The following is a 24644-nucleotide window of genomic DNA, read 5'->3' as shown; positions in this document are numbered from 1 at the left end:
TCTCATTTCTAACTTCAAAAACATTTACCTTTTCCCCCAAGTCGGCGTGCTCCTACCTTAAGGCCGATGCTTCTTTCTGAGCTACATTCAGCTCGGCCTGGAGGTTCTTGGCGACCCCCTTTTGTTGCTAGCTAAGAAGCTTGTACATGTCCCTTTTTTGGGCAAGCTCCTTGATCTCGAGCTCGAGTTGTTTTACCTCAACCTGATACCGAAGGAAACTCTCGTGGTGAAGTACCAAAGTGAAGCCTGAAAAAGGGCAAAAAATGTGAGAAACATCAAACATAGATAACAATAGATCGATAGCAAGAAACGATGCCTTACTCTTTTCAGCGCCTGCTGCGCCTCATTGAAAAGGCATGGCACATTCACCTCATCCATTTTTTCCTGATCCTCCTCGGTTACCAGGCATTGGAAGTAGCTAGCTACCCACACATGAGCAGACAAAACTAGAACTGATTGATCAATTTTTGGCTCGAGCTCGGCGCGCCAGCTTCTGACGATGTGTCCTTCTTCGGAACTTCTAGGTCGCCCATCCCGGAGAAGTCGTCCAAAGAAGACGAGTTCACACTATCGAAAAATGAGTGAAGGGGATCGTCCGCACATGGACCCCCTCATTAGACTTCTCCTTTTTCGCTTAGGCCTCCTCGAGCATGGTCTCAGTGTAGGAGGGCGTCCCCGAGATCTCAATTACACCGGGTGCTTCCTTTGGAGCGGAGCTGGCATCCTGGAGAGTTTTACCCCGGGTATCCACGTTGGTCTTTTGAGTTAGAGGGGGGTTGATCACACGAGTCTCCTCCTCGAATGCATCCGAGTCCCCGAGATAGGCCATCCCGTGGGTAACAAAAATAGATTCATCCTCCGGCTTGTCCCTAAGCCGTAGAAGAGAGTCGGAATCTGGCACCCGGGAACTAGAGCCCCTCCTGGGCTTATAGAGCACCCTTTTCTTTGGTTTCTTCACCCCGGAGCCCGGGGAGCCTAAAGGTTTCCTCTTCCTTTTCTTCTTTCCCTCCGTGGTAGCAACGGAGGGATCAACGGATATGGCACATCCTGGTCCCCTTTCGAAGGCCTAAGTTCGGTGGTCTTACGCAAACCTGCAATAACAAAAGGGAAGAGGAGTTAGTGTAATAAAAGGTAGATACATGGTATTGGTTATTTAAAAAGAGGCCTTACCATGAGAACAAGCCTCCCACCGACCCTTCTAGAGTCCGCGCCATGTGCGCTCAAAGTTCGACATCTGAGTAGAGATGCCCTCGATCCATTCCTTTAGCCGGTTAAACGCATTCGAAACCTGGGCAACAGCTGCACAATCACAAGCATGAATGAGAAGAAAGAAATTGAAGATTTTTTTTTGATGTTTAAAGAGAGATTGCACTTACGAGACGCATTCCACTTCTCAAGAAATGACATGTATTCGGGGGGGGGGATCAAATCCTCGGTTTTCACTCAAACAAAGCATCCCTGCCATTCCTGGTCTCGGTCTTCATCGATACTTGAAAAGGGAGTCTTGCAGGCCCGACGAGTAAGCTTGATTAGTCCCCCTCGGAATATTTGGGGACTGTATAACCGAAGCAGGCGGTCGATCGTGAACCGACGAGACTCGGTCTTGTTCACGAAGTAGCGAAGGAGGATCACGATCCTCCACAACGACAGATGGATTTGCCCGAGGCACACCCCGTACCTCTTGCAAAAGTCCAGAACGATCGGGTCCACCGGGTCCAGTGTGAAGGGGTAAGTGTAAGCACTTAAGTACCCCTCCACGTGGGTAGTAACGGCGTCCTCGGGCCCGGGGACTACTATGTCCTTGACCTCCCAATTGAAGTCCTTTCGAACTATGGGAAGAACATCTTCAGTCACAGAGCATATTTACCTCGAGACTCCTTCGCCCCGGTCCTGTTTCGCGAGGGCTTCTCGACTTTAAAGTCGTCTGCAGTTGAGCAGCACCGAGGATGAACGCTTTTAAGGGAGGCTCGAGGGCCAGTTCGTTAGCAACCACATCGGGGGAAGCTGTTTCGAGGGCAACTACTTCAGGGGCGACCGCTTCAGTACCAGTGGTCGGTTGAAAAGATGAAGAGGCAACTTGTTGAGGAACGTATTTCGATGTTTTGGCCATTATTATCTGGAGGAAGGTTTGAAATTTTGAAGAAAGAATGCAAAGTTTTGGAAAAATGGGTTTTGAAGATGAAGAAGAGAGTATGAGGATTTAAAGAAAATCTAGGCAAAAATATGGGAATTACTATGGAAATTAAAGAATAAGGATGAAGATATGAAGGTTTAAATAAGGTTTGATGATGACTGGAAAGCTCGAAGGTAGTAATTTAGTCGAAAAGTAGAAAAAGACAAAAATGGAGGAATCTTTTATAGGGAAACAACCGACGCTTAGCATTCGGGGGAAACCTGCAGATGAGCGACACGTGTCCGAAGTCAGAAGGGGTGTTTTGGCTCCCTCGTTGTAACGTACGAAGGAAGGAACCTGAGTCATCTGTCGTTTCCCATCATTCCGGCAAGCCTACTCTCTGAGAAACGAGGGGACTATCTGTATATGGGTAAAACCGAGCCCACTGAGTACCCCAGTTTCTCGGTGAGGCAAACGGAGTAGGAACGTGACCGTAAAGAATCGGAGTCAGAGCGAGGAGCCCTTCGTATCGGGGCTCGAGAAAAACACCTGCCCTCGGGGGCATTAGGACCACGTCCGATTCGAGCCTCAAAACTTCGGAGAACATTACCAAACAACCGCACACGACTAACAAAGAGTCGTGATGTCCGTGCCCAACCGGATATCATGGCGTGAATCTCGGCCCGTATCGGTAAAAGATCAGCGACTAACGAAACATTAAATTTTTACCTTTCTTAGGATTGTACTTAGGGTAAAACTCCCTACTATATAAAGGGGGAAGCTTATTGTTCATAAAACACATTGTAACACGCATACCAAGGCAATTTACTTTTATTCTCTCTGTTTCTACAAGTTATTCAAAGTTCTTATTTTTGTTCATAAGTTCTTCACAAGTGCAAGCTCGGCACCGAAGGCAGGTTCCTCGTCGAGCTATTACCGAGCTCGGGATCACTCTTATCATTGGTTTGGCCATTTATTACATCTTTCATTTGCTTAATCTAACGTTATTAATCACTTGTATGGAATTAATCCATATATCCTTAAAACCGCGTATAAATTCAATTGTTACCGTTTTTAAGGGTAAACACTTATTATTTGTGGCTTCTTGTTTTCTCTTAAAACTAATATTATACGTTACATAAACATACCTCTAATAGTATGGTTATTGGTTTTCTTCTTAGTTTTAGCCCAATAAAATAATACTTCAAAATATTTTTCTTTCTTAGAAACGACGCAAATCTTCCCCCTTAGAGTATAGTTATTGGGTTTTTGGTTATTTTTTTCAAAACTGGCATAAAATTCAACATTAACGTTCGAGCATTTAGTTGTCTTTTTTGTTATCCGCATAAATATTACTTTCTCCGATCCACAATAAGTGACCAATTTGTCTTGGGCACACCATTAAGGAAATATAAAATTCTAGACAACAATAGTTAGTGTGACTAAACTACCATTAATTTAAATGTTGCAGCATAGTTAATGTGAGCAGTAAAAGACTTTTTAGGGATACGTACATAAGGATAATTTTAAAAAAATAAAATTGAATTTTTTCTTTATTATATAAATGGACACTTATTTTGGACCAAAATAAAAAGATAAATTGGTCACTTATTGTGGACAGGAGAGAGTATTAGTTTACTTGCATAACTTATGCAACAATCTATTTATTACTTATGTGAAATATAAAGTAAAATTTGAATGCTAAATTTAATAATACATGATTTTAAACAATTAAATTTCCAAAATAACCTCATGTATCAAATAATTTTTAAAAAGTAAATTCATATTTTATATTAAATATTATTTAAAAAATAATCTCTATATTATAATTCATCCATCATTTATCTCTATGTTACGAAGGGGAGTCTTGGAGCAACAGTAAAGTTGGGTCACGTGTTCGAGCCGTGGAAGCAGCCATTAATGTTTGTATTAGAGTAGACTATTTCCATCACACCCTTAGGAGTGCGGCCCTTACTCGGACCTTATATGAATACGAAATATTTTGTGCATCAGACTGTCCATTAATCTATATGTTACAATCTTATATTATTAATCCTCCCATAACTTTTTATTTATTTATTTATTTATTTTTTTGTGTGTGTGTATGTAAAAGAACCTTAGTTTTCAAACACCGATGTCTATTCCATTCTCACTTATTTCTCCGCTACTTAACCCCAAAACTAAACAAATCCCCAAGCAGACCCTTGAGCTTTCTCCTGGTAATTCACTTTCAATCACAAATCTGAATTTTCCCCTTTTCGCCTTTACTGTATCTCAATATTCTTGTCTAAATATTCACTACATTTTAAATTTTGCTAATTGTGTTTTCTTTGCAAGATCTGATCTTTAATTGATTTTGTACACACAGAAGCAAGCAAAGCAAAAGGGGGGCAAATGGGATTAGTGTTTTCGCGATTGTTTTCATCGTTATTTGGGAATAAGGAAGCTCGGATCTTAGTTCTTGGACTCGACAATGCTGGCAAAACTACCATTCTCTGTATGATTTATTAGTTTTTTCTTTATACCCTTTTGCTCCTTTTGTGATTTGGATTCTGTTTTTTTTTTTTAAAAAAATTGATTAATATGATGTTTAATTGTTTTGGGGTAATATGCAGATCGGCTTCAGATGGGTGAAGTAGTTTCCACTATTCCAAGTTAGTATTCTTTCTTATTTCATAATCTTTTCTTTCATATTTTAGTTAGAAGAATTAACTTAAATATCCGCCCATCCAACAGCTTAAACCCAAAATAGCATACGGCTACTCAGTGTATAATATATGTATAATCCATGTATAATGTGTGTAATCATGTAATAAATCTATGTATACCAGCTACAAAAAGTAAACAGTGAATCCGGCCGGCTATTTGTGTAAAGATCCCTTTTAGTTAAGTGAATGGTTACTTATGTCACTCTTCCTCTAAATTTGTTTGTTCCCTTTGTGTTTTGATCAATCTTACCAAAATTTTCAAACTAAACCAAGTATAAATTAATCCTACTTGAAAAGAAATAATATATTCTAGCACTTGGGCGTGGTCTAGTGGTCAATAAAGTGAGAGGAGATCCATGATGTCTCAGTTCAAATCTTAGTGGAGGCAAAAAATACTTAGCTTTGGTGGGCAAAGTTGTCCGGTACATGTGCAGATGGAGGTAGCAAGACCAACTTGGTGGAATAGTCGAGGTGCATAGGTATTTGGTGGTATAGTCGAGGTGTCGGCAAGCTCGCCCGACTACCACCTTTAATAAAAAAATTTCATAAAAAAATATGATATTCAAATCTATACAAGAGTTTGAATAAGTTGCCATTTTTCTTATACCAATGACCTAAGATTTCATTTTTAAGAATATTAGTTAAAAAGACCACTTATTTTAAGTCTTGAAAGAGAAACGGACGACCATTTTGGAGGAAGAGGAATTATTACTAATGCCAAGTCAAATTTAGGCCTTTTTCTAGTGAATATGAAATTATGGTGGCCACAATTTTGTGATCTTTTTTCTTTTTTTTTTGTGATGAGGTAGAATCGTATTTACAGAAATTTATGTGCCATATACGGGTTGGAAATGTTCACCCCTAGTATCATTAGTAAACGTTATCCCTTTGTCACTTAAACTAATGAAGTGATGTGAGCGGATGGCTTATCGCTTCGTGGGTGAAGCTATGCACTTTATGGAAGTGTGACTGCTAAAAGAATGGTGCAGAAAGTAATCACGAGAAGCAGTCACTTCTTTTAATAGCAACTTCAAAAACTTGGACAAATATCAACATTATTGCATGTTGAGTACTGAAATTAGTTATTTTAATTGCAATTTGATCAGTATAGTACTAAATTCATATATGCTTTTTTGAGTAAGGTAACAGGACTAAATTCATATATGCTTTTTTGAGTAAGGTAACAGGACTAAATTCATATATGCTTTTAATATTGTTTTTAATGTCATGTATTGTGCCCTTCACTTCAAATTCTCGCTTTTCACTTCAAGTCCCATGGACCATGTTCCTTTTTTGTGCTTTTTGCTTTTAAAATCATTGCTACCGCCTAACACACACTAGTAAGGAGAACATCAAGATTTAGATTGGAAGCAAACCCATACATCCATTGAATTTGAACCTCAACCTCCACATTAATCATTGAGCTATCACTTCATTGCATTTACTCACACATTTTAAGTGAAGAGAGGATTTTTTTTTCTTTTTGTATCTCTCTCTTTTGTTTTGTAATGGATGGTTTTATTGATTTATGTTTTTTTCTATTTTCACGATGCAGCAATTGGATTTAATGTTGAGACGGTGCAGTATAACAATATAAAGTTTCAAGTTTGGGATCTAGGTATGATGATTGATTTATTTGAGCTTTGCAGCCAACTTGTCTTAGCTTCATTTTTGGATGCCATTTCGTGATCTAAAGGAAAATTTTCTTGAGTGAAGTTCAAACTAATTGTTCTCTATGTTCTGAGTTTTTGTGGTCAATGTTATGGTAATTGAATGGTTTAGCTTTTAAGAAACTTTTGGTCAAATTTTTGCTGAACCTTAACTAGATTTTGTTAGAAAAGAAATGCTTCTCTTCGGCCCAGTTTTCTGATTGAGCTCAATCTCAGCTTTAATCTCATATGTCACTTATGTTCTAGCTAGTTTTCTGAAGTTAGTTCAATCTTTTTCAGCTTTTCGCTTAAGGCAGTAATTTCGTGCTCGTTGATGCTTTTATGTGGCTAAATATGTTCAATGGGTATGGTCATGGGCCTTGAGAATCAAATTTAAGTAATCATGTCATGGAAGTCGTAAAAAAAATTTCATTTATCTCTAATTAAGTCACGTATAAGCTTTGTGGTTACTGGTCGCATTTTTTATCATAAAGCTTAGTAATTAAGGTGCATGTCTTGACAAAGGAGGGATAACCTAGTGGGAGAGATCTTCGCCTCCAACCATAAGGTTGGGTGTTGAGTCACTAGTGGAGCAAAGTGGGGAAGAACGACCACTGATGGCTTCCGAGGTAGGGTGTTTTTTTGTTGGAGGGGGGGGGGGTGAGTTCACCATATTCCATAGAAAGTGCATGTCTTATTCAACTGAAACTCAAGCCTTTCTGAATTAAAGAAACCAGGAAAACAAAAGGAGAAATGAAAGAAAAATTGTTCAATTTAGCAAAAGATCAACTGTAATATAATATCATGAAACTTTAAACTGCAAACTAGCATATTTCCATGTGAGAAAGTCAATTAACAAAGATAAATAGATTTAGAGGCTCCTTCTCAAAAAAAAGAAAGTCGATTAGAGGCTATACAACCTATTAAGCGACATACTTCTCTTTTGGTACAATGAAGAATGTGTAAAAAGGAATTGGAGAGCTTGTCCAGCTTCATAGCTGTGGCATTATATGTTATGCAGTTTCCTTGCACATTAGTGCCTCTTCTACCTTAAAAATAAATCTGTTATTTTTTTTTGTTTAAGGGGCAACAACACGATTATGACATCTAACATTGTGTAAGAAAGCAATAAACATCTCGTGTCGCCCCCTTATGTGCGGGCTAAACTCATTTCTTGGGCCAAGCATGTGGAGATTCTCTTTTGTACTGGGTGGCGGTGGACTCGAACCCAGGACCGTTGCCTGTTAGAGAAAACACACGTTTAATTACTTCATTATCTCTTTAATAGAAGTGAACTATGAGAAGGAGTGTTTTTAATTTTATATTTGATATCTCTGTCAGTCTCGAAATGTTCACTTTTTGCGTTGGGTTTTAGGCAGGATATAAGATCCCAAGATATAGTGGAATGAGGTTTCTCTGTCATTGTCTTTTTACACTAAAAATTGTGTTGGACAAAAAGGGAGTGTAAAAACAAGTTGGAATGAAAACTTAATACTCAAGATTCTAAGAACACTTTGCATAAAACTATCTATGTGGCTAACCTGACCTCTGGAAAAAGATTCTCAGTCTTGGATTTATCTCAAGACGCAATTCTCAGCATGTGATATCACCGCTTGCTGCTTAAAAGCATGTGCAGTTTCATGCGGTGTTTGAATATTCCATGTCTTTATATCATCAATTATTAGCTCGTTTTACTGCAAGAGTTTCTGATGATGGTCATTGAACAAGTTCACTATTCAACTAGTTTAATTTAAGAAGTACCTGATTCCTTTAGCTACATTCTCAAGTGGTTTACACTTTTCTCATCAAGTGTGTGGTTTACGCTTTTCTCATCAAGTGTGTTTTTTTTATATCGCACTCAAGTGTGTGGCCCACTAGTCGATGAAGTGGATTGATAACCATGAGGTTTCAGGTTCAAATCCCAATGGAGGCAAAAATATTAGGTGATTTCTTCCCATATTTCCAAGCTTTGGTGGACAGAGTTACCCGGTACCTATGATGATGGGAGGTAGCAGGTACCACGTGGAACTATCGAGATGCGCCCAAGTTGGCCTGGACACTGCAGTTATAAAAAATAGTTTCTTTTTCTATTTCATCGTAAGTTTCGACTAAGAGTAACATATAGAAAGGTTAGAAAGTGATAGAAAGCCTTTGTTGAGGTTGGATGAGCTTTAGGCAGGGAAAGTGAAGGAAAATGTGATGGAAAATAAAAACTAAAATTTTGTTTCTGCTCAAAGGCAAGCAGCGAAAGTGGGATGTTAGACCTCATTTAGAGAATGCTAAAGTAAACCTTGGCATCATAATAAAAAATGAAGTGTAATAATGCAAGTTTCTCTGATTGTTCATACCAAAGACCATGGTTTAGGACTCATTCTCATTTCCTCTCATCTTGTTTCCTTTCTTCTTTAAAATTATTGCTTTACTCGTTTCGATGTTTTTTGATAGATTTTCTTTGTTGATTTCTTGTGCATATCATCTTTTTTATTTGTTTTCATCTCTATCTAGAATCAAGAATATTGCTTTCTTCTAATAATGTTTTTTTTCTTTTTTATGATAATCCAGGGGGTCAGACTAGTATCAGGTAACATCTAATTGGCTCCAAAACTTTATACTAAAAAGAAATATATATATCTTTTATTCGTTATATCTATCTTAAAATCTACTAATGTGCATGGTGGATGTTAACTTCATTGATTAATGTACTCGTCTTGCCCATCAGTCTATCCTTCATCTCTTTTGTATTTGAGGTGATTAATGCAGTCTGCTGCTGATCTCTTTTACAAATAATCATCATACTGCGTGCATCTAGTTAATCTCTACAGTGCTTTACTTGATGGCCAATGTCATAAGTGGTTCACTTCTTTACCTTCCAAGTTTCCATGCTCTGATGAGATTCGATGGATTATAATATATAAAAACTGGATATAGGAGTGATTGCAAAATTAGAGTGAAGGGAATTATTTCTTTCTTTCCATGGAATCTAGGATTTGGCTCATCACTGAAGATATCAAATAACAAGTTAAATTGGGATTATGAGGCTGAAAATTGAAGTTCTATGTATTCAAGACTTGATTTGTTCTATATAGATGCAGTATATTTCCTGATCTGCATTAAAATTATACAGTGGTTTGGCCTTTACACATACTAGGAGAAGCTTCAGTAGAGTTCTTTATGCAATAATTTTTACCTTGAAGATCCTGTCTCAGTGCCTTGACTGTATCGATTGAGGAAAAAAGATTTTTTTGTTTTGAGAACCACAAAATATCTTGTCTCTGCTTGTTAGTTTAGACAGGAAACCAGGGAAAGAGATCTCTTTGGTCCATCTATGGGCTTTTCTTTGGCAAATCAGATAACAACTGAATACAATCATCTGAAGGTTTCTATATATTTGGGTTGTACTACTGATATTCATGAATCTTGAGAGGGCAAAGCTAGCTTATGCTTTTATCCCTACCTTTTGCACAAATCTCTACTACTTTTCATTGACATACTGCTGGAAATTTATAGACGCTTGTCCATCTAAACAGGAACAATATGTGTCAGAATCCCAGGTTGTAGGCTATAAGCTAGGATATTAAATTGGATAATCACGTTTGGCATACTTTTTATGTTACCTTGACATGTCTTCAGGCGTGAGTAAAAGCCAAGTCCAACCTGCCTTTTCTTCTGTGAGATTTGTTGGAGGGGGAGGGGGAGAGGGAGGGGAGGTAACTTAAATGATTTAGTGCCTCAAAAACGGATCTATTTAAATGGCTTTTAGACATACAAGGTCCATATGTGCAGTAGGTTCTCGTAAATCGCTCTTTGTTGCATGTTTAAGCCTCATAATGTTTATCTAGTCTTCTTTTGATCCTATGTACCTACTATGTCTGTTCTTTTGATTGCCATCGTAATGTATATCTCATCTCCCATTTCGTGATTTTGTCAAATTTTGAAAGGTCCTTTCATGGGTTCTTTTGCTGCTTAGGCCATACTGGAGATGCTATTTTCCTAATACACAAGCTATAATCTACGTTGTTGACTCAAGTGACACTGATAGGCTCGTGGTTGCTAAAGAGGAGTTCCATGCCATATTGGAGGTACCTTTTCCTCGCTGCTCTTATGTATATTTTGCTTGGTGAATTTATTAGGTTCTATTGTGACCATTTGATGCTAAGTATGCCATATCTTTTTATGTTGGTATTCTAATAACAGCTAAACAAACTTGATTTACCAGAACACCAGCTAGTATTGTAAAAGAGCTACATCTGTCCTTTTCAATGTTTTCCTGTTAAGTGAAGGAATTCTGAAACACACAATAATACCCCAAGAACTGACTTTAAGATATTTAAAACTTGTAAAACTTAAAAAGCAGAAAGTTAAGCCGAAGAATAAGCTAAAACAGTAAAATGTACGAAATACATAGTCTCATCCCCGCAATAAACAGAAGCAATCGAAGAAACGCTATGCTTCCTTTTGTACTTTTTTTCAAACAATGTTTTGTAATGAATCAAAGATCTAGTAGATAATTCCCAAACACAAAGCTGCATTGAGCATGAAATGCAAAAAGAGAGATTTGCCGATAATATCATAACCATGGATCGAAAATAATACTATTAGATTTGTTTGAATGTAAAGAATTTATTTGAATATTCAAAGCTTCTCAAAAGCTTCCTGACGTTGCGTTTCTCATAAATTGAATAGCACTTATAAAAGTTGAATACGTTGAGAAGTTGAAAAGATGGAACCTGAAGATGTTTAGAAACGTCGGACTTGTGTTGTTAAAAGCGAGAAGCGCAACAAAGCGATCCACCACCTTTAAGCAGGAAGGGATAAGTGAAGCGCACACTTCATTGAAGTAAAGCGCAATTTTAAAAGAATACCAAAATGAACCTTGTAATAAAATAACTAAATAAAAAAGAACTCAACAAAAATAATACTCCCTCCGTTTCAATTTATGTGAACCCATTGACTCGGCACGGAGTTTAAGAAAAGAGAGAAGATTTTTAAACTTGTGTTGTAAAATGAGGTACATATATTTTGTGTGGCTATAAAGTATTGCATAAAGGTAAATTGTTTCCAAATAGGGAAAGTGGTCATTCTTTTTGGCACGGACTAAAAAGGAAATAGGTTCACATAAATTGAAACGGAGGGAGTATATATAAGAAAATTTTCACTTTAATGGGATAGGGACATACATTTTTTATTCTTTTTGTAAATATCTTTTACAGCACATGCTTAACTGGATCAATTAAATTTATCACCTTCTCAAAAAGAGTGATTTCTTGAAATACATTAGCTTTTTGGTAGAGAAAACGTATTTGCAAAATGTTTTATTGTTAGATATGTGGTTGGAGGAGTAAACCTTAAAGGAGGCCTCCCACTTAGTTACTCAATTGCCAAAAACAGAGGAGGAGATGGTGTCAGGCTTATTCTGGAGAGATGCACAAGTGAACTTTTCTTCTTTCAGAAAACCAATTCAGGAACATCTAAGAAAATTTCTAGTGTTATTTAGGAGGCAGTGATAGCATATTATGGGGAGGTCCAGGTGCAAGTCTCTTTTCTCTGAATAATATCAGAGGTGAGAAACCATTGTTCAAGTGTATGTTGAAGACGAAGTTCCTAAAAAGTAGCTTTATAATGGTGTTATATGTGCAAAACTAAGAGAGAGTACATAGGTATTTGCTTCTTCATTGCAAATTCACATAGGACTTATGGAGTTTGGTGTTATTTGGTTGTCGACATATTTTAGTTACTCCCCAGAAATGGAGGAAACCCTAGTGATATAGAAATTGAGTATGATAGGGAAATATAGGAGGGGAACTCGACATGAACTTTTTGGATGATATGGGGGAAAAGAAATAGAAAGGTGTCTAATGCAGTTGGAAAACCTCCGTGGGGGATCAAATATTCCTCGTGCTTTCAGTTATACTCCCAGTATAAAAAGAACATCTCTTCCTCTTTAGATAGTTTGGATGTATAATTTTTTGGAAGAGCAATGCTAAATACTTGCCATTTCTGAGCATTATCTTGGTGCGTGTAAATGAATTTCTTCGAATTTATCAAAAGAAACTGGGTTAGTATTGAGTAAAGCTCCGCTCCGGGAAGTCTCAGCGTTAGAGGGCTTTTTTAGGTTCTCAAATCAGTTCTTCCGGAACTTGGTATTTGATCGAGCTTGCAAAATCTGATCGGGCGCTAAAGAGGTCTTCTGCTACTTTTTCTCTCAATAGGACTTCTTCTAAAAGTTGATTGGCAGTAGATTCTTTTCTGCGGTGCAAGTTGATTGACAATAATTTCTTTGAGTGCTCTTTCAAAGACAGGGGACGAGGTGGACCTAAAATCTCATATAAATTTTGCAATCTCTCTGAATCCATGTAGACTTAGCAAAAATAGGACACAATGGAAGAAAACGATCTATATAGGTGACACCAATAATTTAGGAATTTGTTTTAGTCATGTTAGTACGTTTACTTCAGGTCCATGCTTTCTAGGAGTTTAGCCTTGTTAGAGATTTTAGATTTATATTCCATTAGAAAATATAGAGAATTTCTAGTACTTTTTATTTTTATTTTATAAAATATTGGCCTGAAATGAGTTTAAATGGAGAAACATGGTAACTGATTATATAACCGACGCCAACTTGTTTGAGACTGAATGATGAAAGTTCAAATATCTTAGAATGTTTTTTTAGTTATCGTAAGTCTGCAACCTGAAAGTGGCATGTGTCCTCCAATTCAAAAGCTTCGCGGAGGAACTTTGCAAAGGACTTGAAAGCGGAAAGGTTGCTCCAATACGTGCTTTTGCTTTAACTTTTTCATTCTGTAAATTTTGCACAGTAAATAAGCCATTTTGTAGCGAGTGGGGAATAATCTCTATCAGCGGCAGAATTGCATTTTTGAGGGTATCAGAGGTGCAACTTTTAGGAAGAGCTACAAAAAATTATAGAAACACAGATCTATACTTCCAGGAAGCCATCTGAGCCATCAAACATTTTTTTTTCTTTTGCATCTTCTAATTTCTAGTTGAGCTTTTTGATTCCAACCATTTATTGACTTGTGAGGGCATTTACGATGTGTGTTACTTGTGAGTATGACCATTGATGATGTGTATTTCCTTTTCCAGGAGGAAGAGTTAAAAGGTGCTGTTGTCCTCGTATATGCTAACAAGCAGGTTTGTGTCCTCGCTTCTCTTTTTCCACTTAGTTGAGGAAGAAGCTTTGATTCATTTGATCCTGGAGTAAATGCAGTGTTATTTTCATTACAAAGCTGTAGGTTTGCGTTAGTATTTAGTATCAAATAGAGCGCATTTGAAAATAGGGGATTCATATAACTGGCTCCAACTAGTTTGGGGTTGAAGTACAGTTATCGTTGTTCTTTCTTTGCCCCCCTCTTGCATTCTCTCTCTCTCTCTCTTACGCACACAGACACCAGCTAACATCCTGACTGATATTTAGCGGCTTGGTCAGATTATGTATCCATTCGCTATTCAGAGTCTTTTATTATTGACAGGATCTTCCTGGTGCACTTGATGATGCTGCAGTGACTGAGGCCTTAGAGTTGCACAAGATTAAAAATAGGCAGTGGGCTATTTTTAAGACTTCTGCCATCAAAGGAGAGGGTCTTTTTGAGGGTTTGGACTGGTGAGTGCATATTCCTAATTCAATCTTGTTGATGCTGTTATGGTAGTTATAATAGCACGAATGTAACCAATATTAATCGGAACACTGGTTTGTTTGTACCAACAACATACCCACTATTATCCCACACCGTGGGGTCTAGGGAGGGTAGTGTGTATGCAGACCTTACCCCCTACCTTGTTCGTACCACTGGCAGTTTTTATTTGTTATGTCCAGTCCACGTTATAGTGCACGTGGTTTATTTGCTCTCACCATTTGTAGGTAGGCTTTACGAGAAATTTAGTATCCAGCATTTCCATTTGTCATCAGCTGCCTTCTTTAAAAGAGAAGATTAATTGATAAGCTAAGATCGGCAAACAAAGTGATATATGTCAAACTTGCAGTGGACGACAGGATCCAAGCCTACGCAAAACGTTTTTCTGGATCACCTTCTCTTCTTTGGCTTTGCAGTTGTACATATCGGATTTATAGTTCCTTGTGAAATGTCTTCATGAGTTGAAAACACGAACACAAACACTCATATTCATGCACACACAATATACCTACTATCCTCATGCCTACTTACTCGATTCTTCTAAAATTGTAGGTTGAGTAATACACTCAAATCCGGAGGTAGCTAAATTTTGGTGAAGATGCAGATAAATTTGAAGACATACAAACGCGAACTTGGTATAATGTGAAGAGATATCGGCCTCCGATAATTTTCTAATTGTCATAGTTTCTGAAGTGAACTGCTCTGATATAGTGTTAATACTTATCACAGATAATGAGAATATGATGTTTTATTTTGCCTCTCTTCATAGATTACAGCTATTCAGTTTCTCTTGAAAAGAGATGTATTTGTTGCAAAGAGATATCAGATTGTTTTGCTTTTAACTCTCTTTTCGTTTTTGTTTCCTGTTTTCGTACGTTTGTCTTGATTTCAACATTATTCTTGTGGTATTATACAGCAACAACAATCACGTTTCTATCCTAGTTTGTTGCAATTGGCTGTGTTTGTCGTATACACTTGCAAGTTCCAGAGAATAAGGGTTTTAAGATAAATAAAAGTGATATAGACTATGCACTGTGAGTTTAGTTTGCATAAGAAAGAGTGAGATCGAACGGAAAATGTAAACAATTTAGATATTTATGCTCGTTATTCTTGGAGAATGGTATGATTGAAATGGGTAGTGTTCTAAAGAATGGTTAATGTTATAGAGGAGTAAATAATAGTCTCTAAAGTCTAATATATTCACAAGATGAGTTACATGAAAATGCGGGTGTTAACACAAATATGCAATCATAGAAGATTGGATAACATAAAAACAAATCAAATTGGAGAATGTGTAATGCAATTATAATTGTATGCTTCCGTTTTCAGTGGCGACCCCAAAGAGTCGCCACAAAAGATAATATTTGTATGCCTATTTTATGTCGCCATTTTCATTGGCGCCTTTTGATAGTCGCCACTAAAGTAATACTTGTGTGTCGCTATTTTCACTGGTGACCCGAAAAGTCGCCACAACAGATTGTATCTTTCCGTCGCCACAACATTTTCAAATAAAAATCAAAAGTGAGATCACATAGAAACTCTAGGCAGTGTGAAATTAGAAGCTTCACACTTGCTTGATTTTTTTATTCGTTAAGTCCTATACGTCAATGAATTAACATGACATATATAGCTGAGCAGAAAGAAGCTTTACACCAATGCTTTTGCCTAAAACTACAAATAAGGTTTTGACTTTCTCCACTTAAAGTAGCATTGTATGTTTCTATTTTCGTGGCGAACTAAAAAGTAGCCACCAAAAGTCCTATTGCCCTTTTAGCCACCAAACGATCTATTGTACGTCGCCATTTTCAGTGGCGACCCAAATTAGCGCCACTAAAAGGTACTGCTGACCGTCGCTTTTTCAGTGGCGATCCAAATTAACGCCACCAAAAGTAGTTTAGTATGTCGCCTTTATCAGATGCGGCCTTAGAAAGTCGCCACCGAAAGGAGTTTTGTATGTTGCCTTTATATGTGGCGACTCAGAAAGTCGCCACCAAAGGTAGTGTTGGATGTAATTGATTCGTAATACTAGTTATAGTAATACATGGAACTTTTATAATTTATGTCTAAATTTGGTTTAAGTTATATGAGTTATGCACTCGATATTTCAAATTTGAGTCAGAGATCAGAATATGAAGCAATAATAATGAATGCCCTGCCGAGTGGGGTGGGGTTTGATCTTTTACTGCTCCTATTAACCATAGACTAACTTAGATTTGCGTTGTATAAGACTCATTAAAGGAGAAACGCTCCTTACCAAGAGTTTCTATATTCCCAGAGCTTGACGATACACACTTTAGATGGGCGTGTCGTGGGATTGGGTAGGTTCCTTAGTAATCCCCTAAATAAATAAAAAAGAACAGTTCATTGTACAAGGTATCCCGCGTTCATGTAGGGTCAGGGGAAAGGCCATACCCCAAGGATGTTATGCAGACAGTCTACCTTAATGCAAGTATTAGTAGATGTTACCACAGCTCTAACCCGTGACATCGATTGCTCCAAAGATCCTCTTTTACTAATCCCCTATATAATATAGTCACCTAATATTGCATGATTAGTGAACCATTTTTCACAAAAAAAGTCAAGTCTTAATAATGATAGCTCTTCACAAAAAAGTGTCATTAAATCCAATCCTATGACTTATTACTGTTTAACATAGAGAAAACAAGCCTTTTCATTACCCTAAATAGTGGAGTATTACATATTATCAACAATGAGTCTAATCAACATACATACAGCTTCCTAGGAGGGAAGTATAACTTAAGATTAAGACTCTTTCACAGGTAACTAATATGTGACCACAAAACAATATTTCAGTATTTTATTTGCAGTTACTAATTTGACCATTTATATTTACAAACACTATACTTTAGTAATTGAACTTAAAAAAGAGCAGTCCAATGCACTAAGCTCCCATTATAAATAAGATCCGAAAAAAAGTCGGACCACAAAGGTCTATCATATGCAGCCTTACCCTGTATTTCTACAAGAGGAGGTTTTCACGACTCGAACCTATAACCTTCTTCACGTATAATATTAAAACAGTAGTTCCAGTAAAAATTGTATTTCCACCCTCAAATCTTCAACTTACAAACCTTTTTTTCTTCCAACTGAAATTTATGTCCAAATACAACTGCAGTTGGAATATAATTTTTTCAGGTGCAACTCAAATATTATCCGAACGCGCGGACTAGCACAGACAAAAAAAACATAATGAAAGTATAACAAGGTAAATATTCAACTTTCTGCATAATCAGTTCCATAAAATTAACTGAAAAACCACAGTTAGTAATTACACTGTGAAAAAGTAAAAACTCAAGCTACTAAATATCCAAGGTGCTACACTTGGCCATTCCTTTTTATTTCTCATTTTTTCCATTCTACTCTGATTATTTACTACCATGCTAAATATTAAACTCTGCTTTCTACAATGCTGACTGAAAAATCATCTCCGCAAGTTCCTGCAACATTTTAAATAAAATCAAACTGACAAACTCAAGCTAGTAATTGCATTCTATTGTGAAAAATATACTCGAAAGTTAGCCTAAAAGAGAAATGGTCAATCATTCGATACATGGCGAATATCAACTCATGAATAACAATACGTAGACGTTCGGATAACATTAGGTTGAAGTTTAAAAAGAAAAAGCATGTAATGTTAAAATTTCAAAAGCATATTTGAAAGTTGTTGTGTTTGGATATTAATTTCACTTGAAAAAGCGTTGACGTTCTGCGAGTGAAAAAGCATTATTTTACTTGAAATACTACTCAAATAAGTTGTTCAAGATTTCGCCAGAATTTCAAATACTGAATTTCAGTATTTGCAGATAATTATGACCAAAACATCATCAACATTGTAAGCATTACCATTGTCTTCAAAATGTCAATATAAAATCAACGATATAGCCACAAAGTATGATTTCCATATGCTAAAAATGGTCTTACCTGCTTTCCAGAAGGAACTTTAGGTTCTCCCCATTCTAACGCCTTCTTCTCGAGCAGTTCAAAGTCAGCCTTCCCAGCCTGTGTTGGATAACACGTTGCTCGCAAGCGTTAGAGAATGAAATACGGGAAACAAATAGAAAATAAAAAAGTGAGAGTAAAACAATACCTCAATTGCAGCACCAAGCTCTGTGTCAAAACTCTGATATCTCTTTTTAACAAGCTCACTCAAGGAGCCATCCTGTTAGTAAACAAAAAGAAAAGCTTAGATACATTATTGCATGATTGTTTTGATATATTAGTTGATTGACCTATTGAAGTAGTTGAGAAAGGAATATCACCTCAATTAGCTTGGCAGCATTTCTTAGGCCACGGGCCAAAGTGTCCATACCGGCAATGTGAGCAATAAATAGGTCTTCAACATCAGTGCTCTCCCTCCGCCTATTAGGACGAATAGAAAACATCATCTCCAATAAAAACTCTATAATTTTCTGATATGACGGATAACACCGGATATATTGTCCTTGGAAATAATAAAATCCAAACCGTAAAACAAAAAGTAATAGTAGTAGGAAACTAACAGTTTTGCATCAAAGTTGAATCCTCCTGGTGCCAATCCTCCCTGTTCAAAACAAAAAGATGAGCAGTTAAACAATAAGAAATACGAATTTTCAACTGATTTAAACTTTTAAGTTTTCTAGTAGTTAAAAAAAAAATGTATAAGCACTGACATTTTTAATAACGGTTTGCATCACTAGTGTTGCTTCAGCGACATCCATCAAAAATTGATCTGTGTCCCAACCTGCATCAGGGGGAAGCTTTTATAACTCGAAGTCTCGCGGTATTTACAGCAACCACAAGGGAATACATTTACATGTTCAATAAAAGTATTCTCATATATTCATGTAACCATACCAACTTGGGGATCGCCAGTATTTGCGTCAATGTTACCAAGCAAACCATTAATTCTTGCTGTTTCAAGCTCATGATGACAGCTGCAGAATACAAAGTGGTTGTAAGAAGGTGCAAAAGTCGGCACCAGCAGCTTTTTTATAAGACTGAAATGAAAATGGGAGCTATTAAAAGATTAAAAGCACAAACCTATGACCAGCCAAAGTGGCATGGTTGCACTCTATGTTTAATTTGAACTCTCCTGCAGAAAATGCAAAACAAAAACATAAGAATTTCCCTCTTAAAATGCACATAATAACAAAGCTCCTCGGCTACTTCTTTGGAGAATGCACTTATGAAGGAAATAGCGAATGAATTAAGTACCTATAAGTCCATATTTGCGCAAGAAATTAGCAGATGTTGCAGCATCCCAATCATACCTAGAGTAACAAAATAAGTAATTTAGGCAACAGTTTAGGAGTTCGTATTCCAAGCAGATGCATCACGTAAAGTAAACGTACTGGTGTTTTGTTGGCTCCTGAGGCTTTGGTTCAATAAGTAATGTTCCTGGAATCAAATTTAAAAAAATAAGTGAGGGTAATTTACAAACTAATAAGAATGATGGGCTACAACCTACAAGATGTCAAATCAGTTAGTTTCATACTTTTATCTAAACTGTTGTTTTAAACTCCACCGTAGAAAAGTAAAATCAACAATATTAGAAGAGGACAAGTTGGAAATACCATTGAAGCCAATCTTCTTTTTGTAAGCAACAGCAGTTTCCATGAATCTTGCCTGTTGGGACGTAGAAACCACATCATGTCAGTACAGTAAGCAATCTTTTACAAAACGAAGAAACTCAATAATAGTAGACACACACTGTTGAATTGGCCCAAACACCCCCAAAGCACACAAAGAATGAAAGGATCTTAGCTGCTCAGACTAGACTCGTGTACCGGTGTCCGATACGGGTGCAGATCTCAAAATTGGATCCTTTATGATCTCAATTTTAAGATTCGGGAGTACGTATACAGATACAGATAGGGGTGCATACAGATAGGGGTGCAGAGATTCAGCTAAAAATAATTCAAATATCTAAAAAATAGAGTTACAAAAATATGTCTACATTATGAGACATTACGAAGAAAACTTACAAGATATTCTGAGAAGGAGAAAATATTGATCCAAGAGGAGAATCCCAGAAGGAGATAAAAGGAAAAGGACAGACATAGAAATTTCTTTATACAAGGTATTCCATTTTCTTCAATTTCACCCTAGCTTTCTTTTGATTTCATTGTATTTGTCCCGAATTTCTTTGCTGATTTTGGTCAAAGTAAGCAAAATCGGTTGATCTGTATGGATCCTACACCCACACCCAAACCCACATCGTGTCGACATGGGTGCGGCACCGAAAGTGAAAATTTCAAGCAACTTAGGATAGGATTATGGCAGAGGATGGGTTCTTAAGAAAACTCTGAGTGAGTTGCTTACAAATGTCCTCATTACATCTTGGTGTAGGTTAAGACTAGTTGTTCTTCCTCATTAACTTGTTTACAAGAAAAAGACATGTTTAAAGTGAAATTAATGCATCTGAATTTTGCTAGTAACTTTTATGAAGCAAGTAGCAATCTCACCATATGGTCAAGCTCTCTTTCCATATCTGTGTTTAGGAGGCTCTGGTAACCTTCTCGACCACCCCAAAAGACATAATTTTCTCCCCCGAGATAATGTGTAACCTGAAAATAAACAATAAGCAAAAATACCGTGTCAAGCAATTCCTATTTCAATATAAACATCTCACAATAAAAATCACATAAAGAGGAAAGTGGAAGTTCGAACCTCCAGAGCTTTCTTGACCTGAGCAGCAGCATATGCATATACACCTAATTCAGGGCTGTAATTCAACATTTCCCGAGTGTGAGCACTCTTTTTATAAAGAAGCTGAATCAAAGGCAATTCTACACTAAAATGCATACCTAGTAGCAGCACCATGCATGTACCGAGGTTGGAGGAACAACTGAGCGGTACCCCACAAAAGATGAATTTTATTTCCCTGTAAATCCACATCGAGAGAATCGTTCAAAGATATGTCAACCTATCATGCTAAGTTGCTAACACAGAAAATCATAATTGAATCTCACAGAAACATGATGAGATGAACTTGTAGAACTGGCATAAGATTCAAAAAAGCATCGCAAAACAGTTTCTGTTAGGTGAAAAACACAGTATTACCTGAAGCTCTTTGGCAAGAGCCACCACTTCATCCAAGTTTGCATTTGTTTCCTATAACACAAACCATGTATTTTGAGTTAATGTCGGATTAAGACGATTAAGAGACAAACTAATGCTTATAAAAGAGACAAATTAATGCTTATAAAAGACGAGAGAAAATGGTAGATCCATTTAGCATTTAGAAGCAATCTCCTAGGATTTACCTCAAGGGTTTTGCCCTCGGGAGCAATGTCCCGATCATGGAAACACCATCTATCTACTCCAAGTTTCTCCAGGAACTCAAAGTTTGCTCTCACTGTAATAAGTAATAACATGAGAAATACGTTTCTGTTCAAAAGTTACTTAGAGTTGCTTCTAAAGTGGAACAAAAGTAGTAATCTATGAACTCACATCTTCTCTTGGCCATAGCCAGGGAATTGGTACCATCTTCCCACGGCCACAACTTTGTAGGAGCACCAAATGGATCAGCTCCTGTGCCACGGAACGTATGCCAGAACGCAACGCTAAATCGCATCCAATCCTGTATTTAACAGAGAAATTGTAGGTATAGATAAAATTGATTTCATGATGAATCCAAAAGGCAAGTGATACACTAACCTTCATCTTTTTGCCAAGAATCTCCTCCTCGGCATTGTACCATTTAAAGGAAAGCGGATTCTTACTAGATGGCCCCTAACATTAGCAATTAAAATTCAGTTAAATAACATCTTGAATCCACTAAAACTTCACTACTTAAATTACTGTTACTAATGAGAAACAAGTGAATCCGGTGTATTGCAATTACCTCATACTTAATTTTTGGAATTCCAGGGAAGAACTCCCCTTCCCATTCACCCGAATCACCTCCACAATCACTACCAATATCAGCAGGACAAGTTGGTGGAGCAGCAGCGGTCTGCATTTGGGATAACACCAATGTACATAACAACAACAACAACAAACCCAGTGTATTCCCGGCTTCCCGCAAATGGGGTCTAGGGAGGGTGGGATGTACGCAGCCTTACCCCTACCCTGGAAAGGCAAAGAGGCCGTTTCCGATAGACTATAACACCAATGTAGATAATGAAAAATATATAGAAAGAGTTGACTATTCATAAAATATTCTTTCATAATTTACACACATGAAAATCATACTAAAGAAATATCCAAGGCGCGCGAACAGAGGTTCACATACCACTATATTTGAGACAACATTTAAACAAAGAAGGAGCAACAAACATTTTCCAAGATTCCTTTCTATCATCTTTGTCAAACCTGCAATGCACAAGAAAATAAACCAACCCCATTAGTCACTAAACATTAGCCAATAGTCGACTGATATCTACAATTCAAAGAGTTCACAACTCCCATTAAATCCAATTCTCAGCAATTTCAACAAAATTCAACCTTAATCTCAACAAAAATACTCCAAAAATCAGAACTTTACATGCATTACCAATCAAAAATTACAAAAAGAAATAGAAAAAGAAAAAAAAAATCCAATTCTCAGCATTTTTTCAACCTTAATCTAATAAAAAATACTCCGAAAATCAGAAGTTTGCACCCATACACAATTAAAAAAATACAGAAAAAGAAAGGAAAAAGAAAAAAGAAAAAGCTCCAATGTTTCAGCAATTTCAAGAAAATTCAAACATTAATCTAAACAAATACACTCCAAAAATCAGAACTTTACACTCATACCCAATAAAAAATATAAAAAGAAAAACAAACTCAAAATTTCCAGCAATTTCAAGAAACTTCTAACATTAATCTAAACAAGAATAATCCAAAAATCACAACTTTGCACCCATAACCAATCAAAAATCACAAAAATATGATGAGAAAAGGAAAAAAATTCATTTTTTAAAGGAATTTGGAGAAAATTCAAATTTTAATCTGCATAAACACAAATGATAACAGAGAGAAAAAAGCTTACAAATAAAGATTTAGAGATGAGTTTAAGGTTTCTTGAGTCGACACAGAGCAAAACTCTAGCTTCACACGATTCTATGCAAGCAACAGTGTCTATATATAGTAAAACAAGCTGCACTGGATATTTAAGTAATTTTATATTGAAAAGGAAACAAAAACTATTACGGATTACCCATAGTATTTGATTTGTTTAATTTGGACTAGAATTGCAATAATTAATGTTTTTGATTTAGATAAGGTATCTAAAGATATACTTTAACACGTATTTATGACGTGTTTCCAACTCTTGCCCCCAAATCCTAATAATCCTTTGCAAAATAGTTTTCGTTTCAATTTCGTGTGATATATTTTTTGTCTCAATTTATGTGGCAAAAACTTGAATTTCAGAGAGTTTATTTTAAATTTATATATTAAAAAATTGCATAAAAATATAATAAATTATTTATAATACCTAAAAAGCATATAAAAAATCTTGATCAAAAAACAAATTCGCTTAACTCTTGTAGCCTCAACTCCGTCACATAAATTGAGACAAAGATTTTTTTTTTGTGTGGTTGTGAAAACCATTTCGTACTTTCATTATATTTTTAATGACATGATTTATTGAGATTCACTGTCAATCATTAAATTGAAATGGCCTATAAACTCTTGTTGATCACTTACTTAAAATGATAATTTTAATACATTATATGCATTTAATTTATATAGTACTTAATTTTTTATTTTTTAAAAATTTGTGCTAATTAAAAACCGTCACATAAAATGAGACAATTAGGAAGTATTTGTTGCTCCATTAGGGGTATATCCGTCAAGAAATATTGCGTTTCTTGCGTCACTTGAACTTCCCCTTTGATGATTAGATATTTCTGTTATTTGTTTACCTTTTTCATCCAATATTTAGGATAAATTGCATGGTCACCCCTCTTGTTTCATTTAATAGGTAGTTTTTATTTTTATGGTTTAACTTTTATACACAGCTAGCTTTAGTGTACGTGCGTTGTACGTGAACTTTGCGTGTATCAATAAAATAATATATAAATATAAAATAATATGAATTATTGTGTAATACTGATGTCAGTATATAAATATAAAATAATACGACTATATTAGTATTTAGATATTTTCTCAAACGTAAATCATCTTTTAAACCAAAGTATTAATCAACATAATCTTTTATCCTAAAAAAATAAATTGGATGGTGAAAAGAATAAGACTTAAGCGAAAAATAATTCTTCCAAAATCCTACAAAAGCATCAAAAACAAAAGTAACAACAAACTAAACCAAGAAAAAATTGTCAAATGTTACAATAATATTCTATAAAATAAAAAAATAAAAAAGATTAAGGGACTCACATGCTAAGGCGTAACTCATATCACGTTTGGTAGGAACAAAATAAATAATAAGTTACCTCGATATACTCGATATACTTTGTTGTGTTAGTTTTAAAAGATCCAAAAGCTTCTAATGTAACGATCCGACCGGACGTTTTACTTTTTAGAACCTCGATCCCCTAAATAAGACTCTCCGTATGTGCTTTAACTGTTTTATGAC

The 24644-nt window shown here is 36.2% G+C and overlaps 2 protein-coding genes across 2 annotated transcripts; one reads left to right on the top strand and one right to left on the bottom strand.

Moving 5' to 3' along the window:
• The first annotated feature begins 4215 nt into the window (after nt 1-4215).
• Nucleotides 4216-14961, top strand: LOC107803723 (ADP-ribosylation factor 1). Its single transcript, XM_016627486.2, has 9 exons — nt 4216-4332; nt 4482-4610; nt 4729-4767; nt 6377-6439; nt 9033-9051; nt 10438-10549; nt 13572-13619; nt 13958-14088; nt 14672-14961. Exons 1-9 carry the CDS (start codon nt 4248-4250, stop codon nt 14703-14705), a joined length of 660 nt encoding a protein of 219 aa, XP_016482972.1. The 5' UTR covers nt 4216-4247; the 3' UTR covers nt 14706-14961.
• Nucleotides 14962-17358: 2397 nt separating this feature from the next.
• On the bottom strand, nt 17359-23231 carry LOC107803724 (xylose isomerase). Its single transcript, XM_016627487.2, has 21 exons — nt 23097-23231; nt 22356-22435; nt 21966-22076; nt 21779-21853; nt 21572-21701; nt 21385-21476; nt 21182-21232; nt 20926-21002; nt 20789-20843; nt 20584-20685; nt 19693-19744; nt 19471-19516; nt 19334-19389; nt 19160-19211; nt 18974-19053; nt 18790-18860; nt 18640-18680; nt 18400-18499; nt 18228-18299; nt 18062-18139; nt 17359-17577 (listed from the first exon to the last, which is right to left on the bottom strand). Exons 2-21 carry the CDS (start codon nt 22422-22424, stop codon nt 17542-17544), a joined length of 1446 nt encoding a protein of 481 aa, XP_016482973.1. The 5' UTR covers nt 22425-22435; nt 23097-23231; the 3' UTR covers nt 17359-17541.
• Nucleotides 23232-24644: the final 1413 nt, after the last annotated feature.

This window comes from Nicotiana tabacum, chromosome 18 (genome assembly GCF_000715075.1).
Source record: "Nicotiana tabacum cultivar K326 chromosome 18, ASM71507v2, whole genome shotgun sequence".
Classification (NCBI taxonomy): Eukaryota; Viridiplantae; Streptophyta; class Magnoliopsida; order Solanales; family Solanaceae; genus Nicotiana; species Nicotiana tabacum.
Note: the sequence above shows the minus strand (reverse complement) of the source record. Positions and strands in the feature narration are given on the sequence as shown.

Excerpts from the sequence above, each read along its gene's own strand:
- LOC107803723 (XM_016627486.2), top strand. The coding sequence starts at position 4,248 with ATGTCTATTCCATTCTCACTTATTTCTCCGCTACTTAACCCCAAAACT. Across the intron at positions 4,611-4,728 it reads TGGCAAAACTACCATTCTCT|ATCGGCTTCAGATGGGTGAA; the intron begins GTATGATTTATT and ends GGTAATATGCAG. Across the intron at positions 13,620-13,957 it reads TCGTATATGCTAACAAGCAG|GATCTTCCTGGTGCACTTGA; the intron begins GTTTGTGTCCTC and ends TATTATTGACAG.
- LOC107803724 (XM_016627487.2), bottom strand. The coding sequence starts at position 22,424 with ATGATAGAAAGGAATCTTGGAAAATGTTTGTTGCTCCTTCTTTGTTTA. Across the intron at positions 20,844-20,925 it reads ATGCATGGTGCTGCTACTAG|CCCTGAATTAGGTGTATATG; the intron begins GTATGCATTTTA and ends GTTGAATTACAG. Across the intron at positions 18,681-18,789 it reads TGCAAACCGTTATTAAAAAT|GGAGGATTGGCACCAGGAGG; the intron begins GTCAGTGCTTAT and ends TGTTTTGAACAG.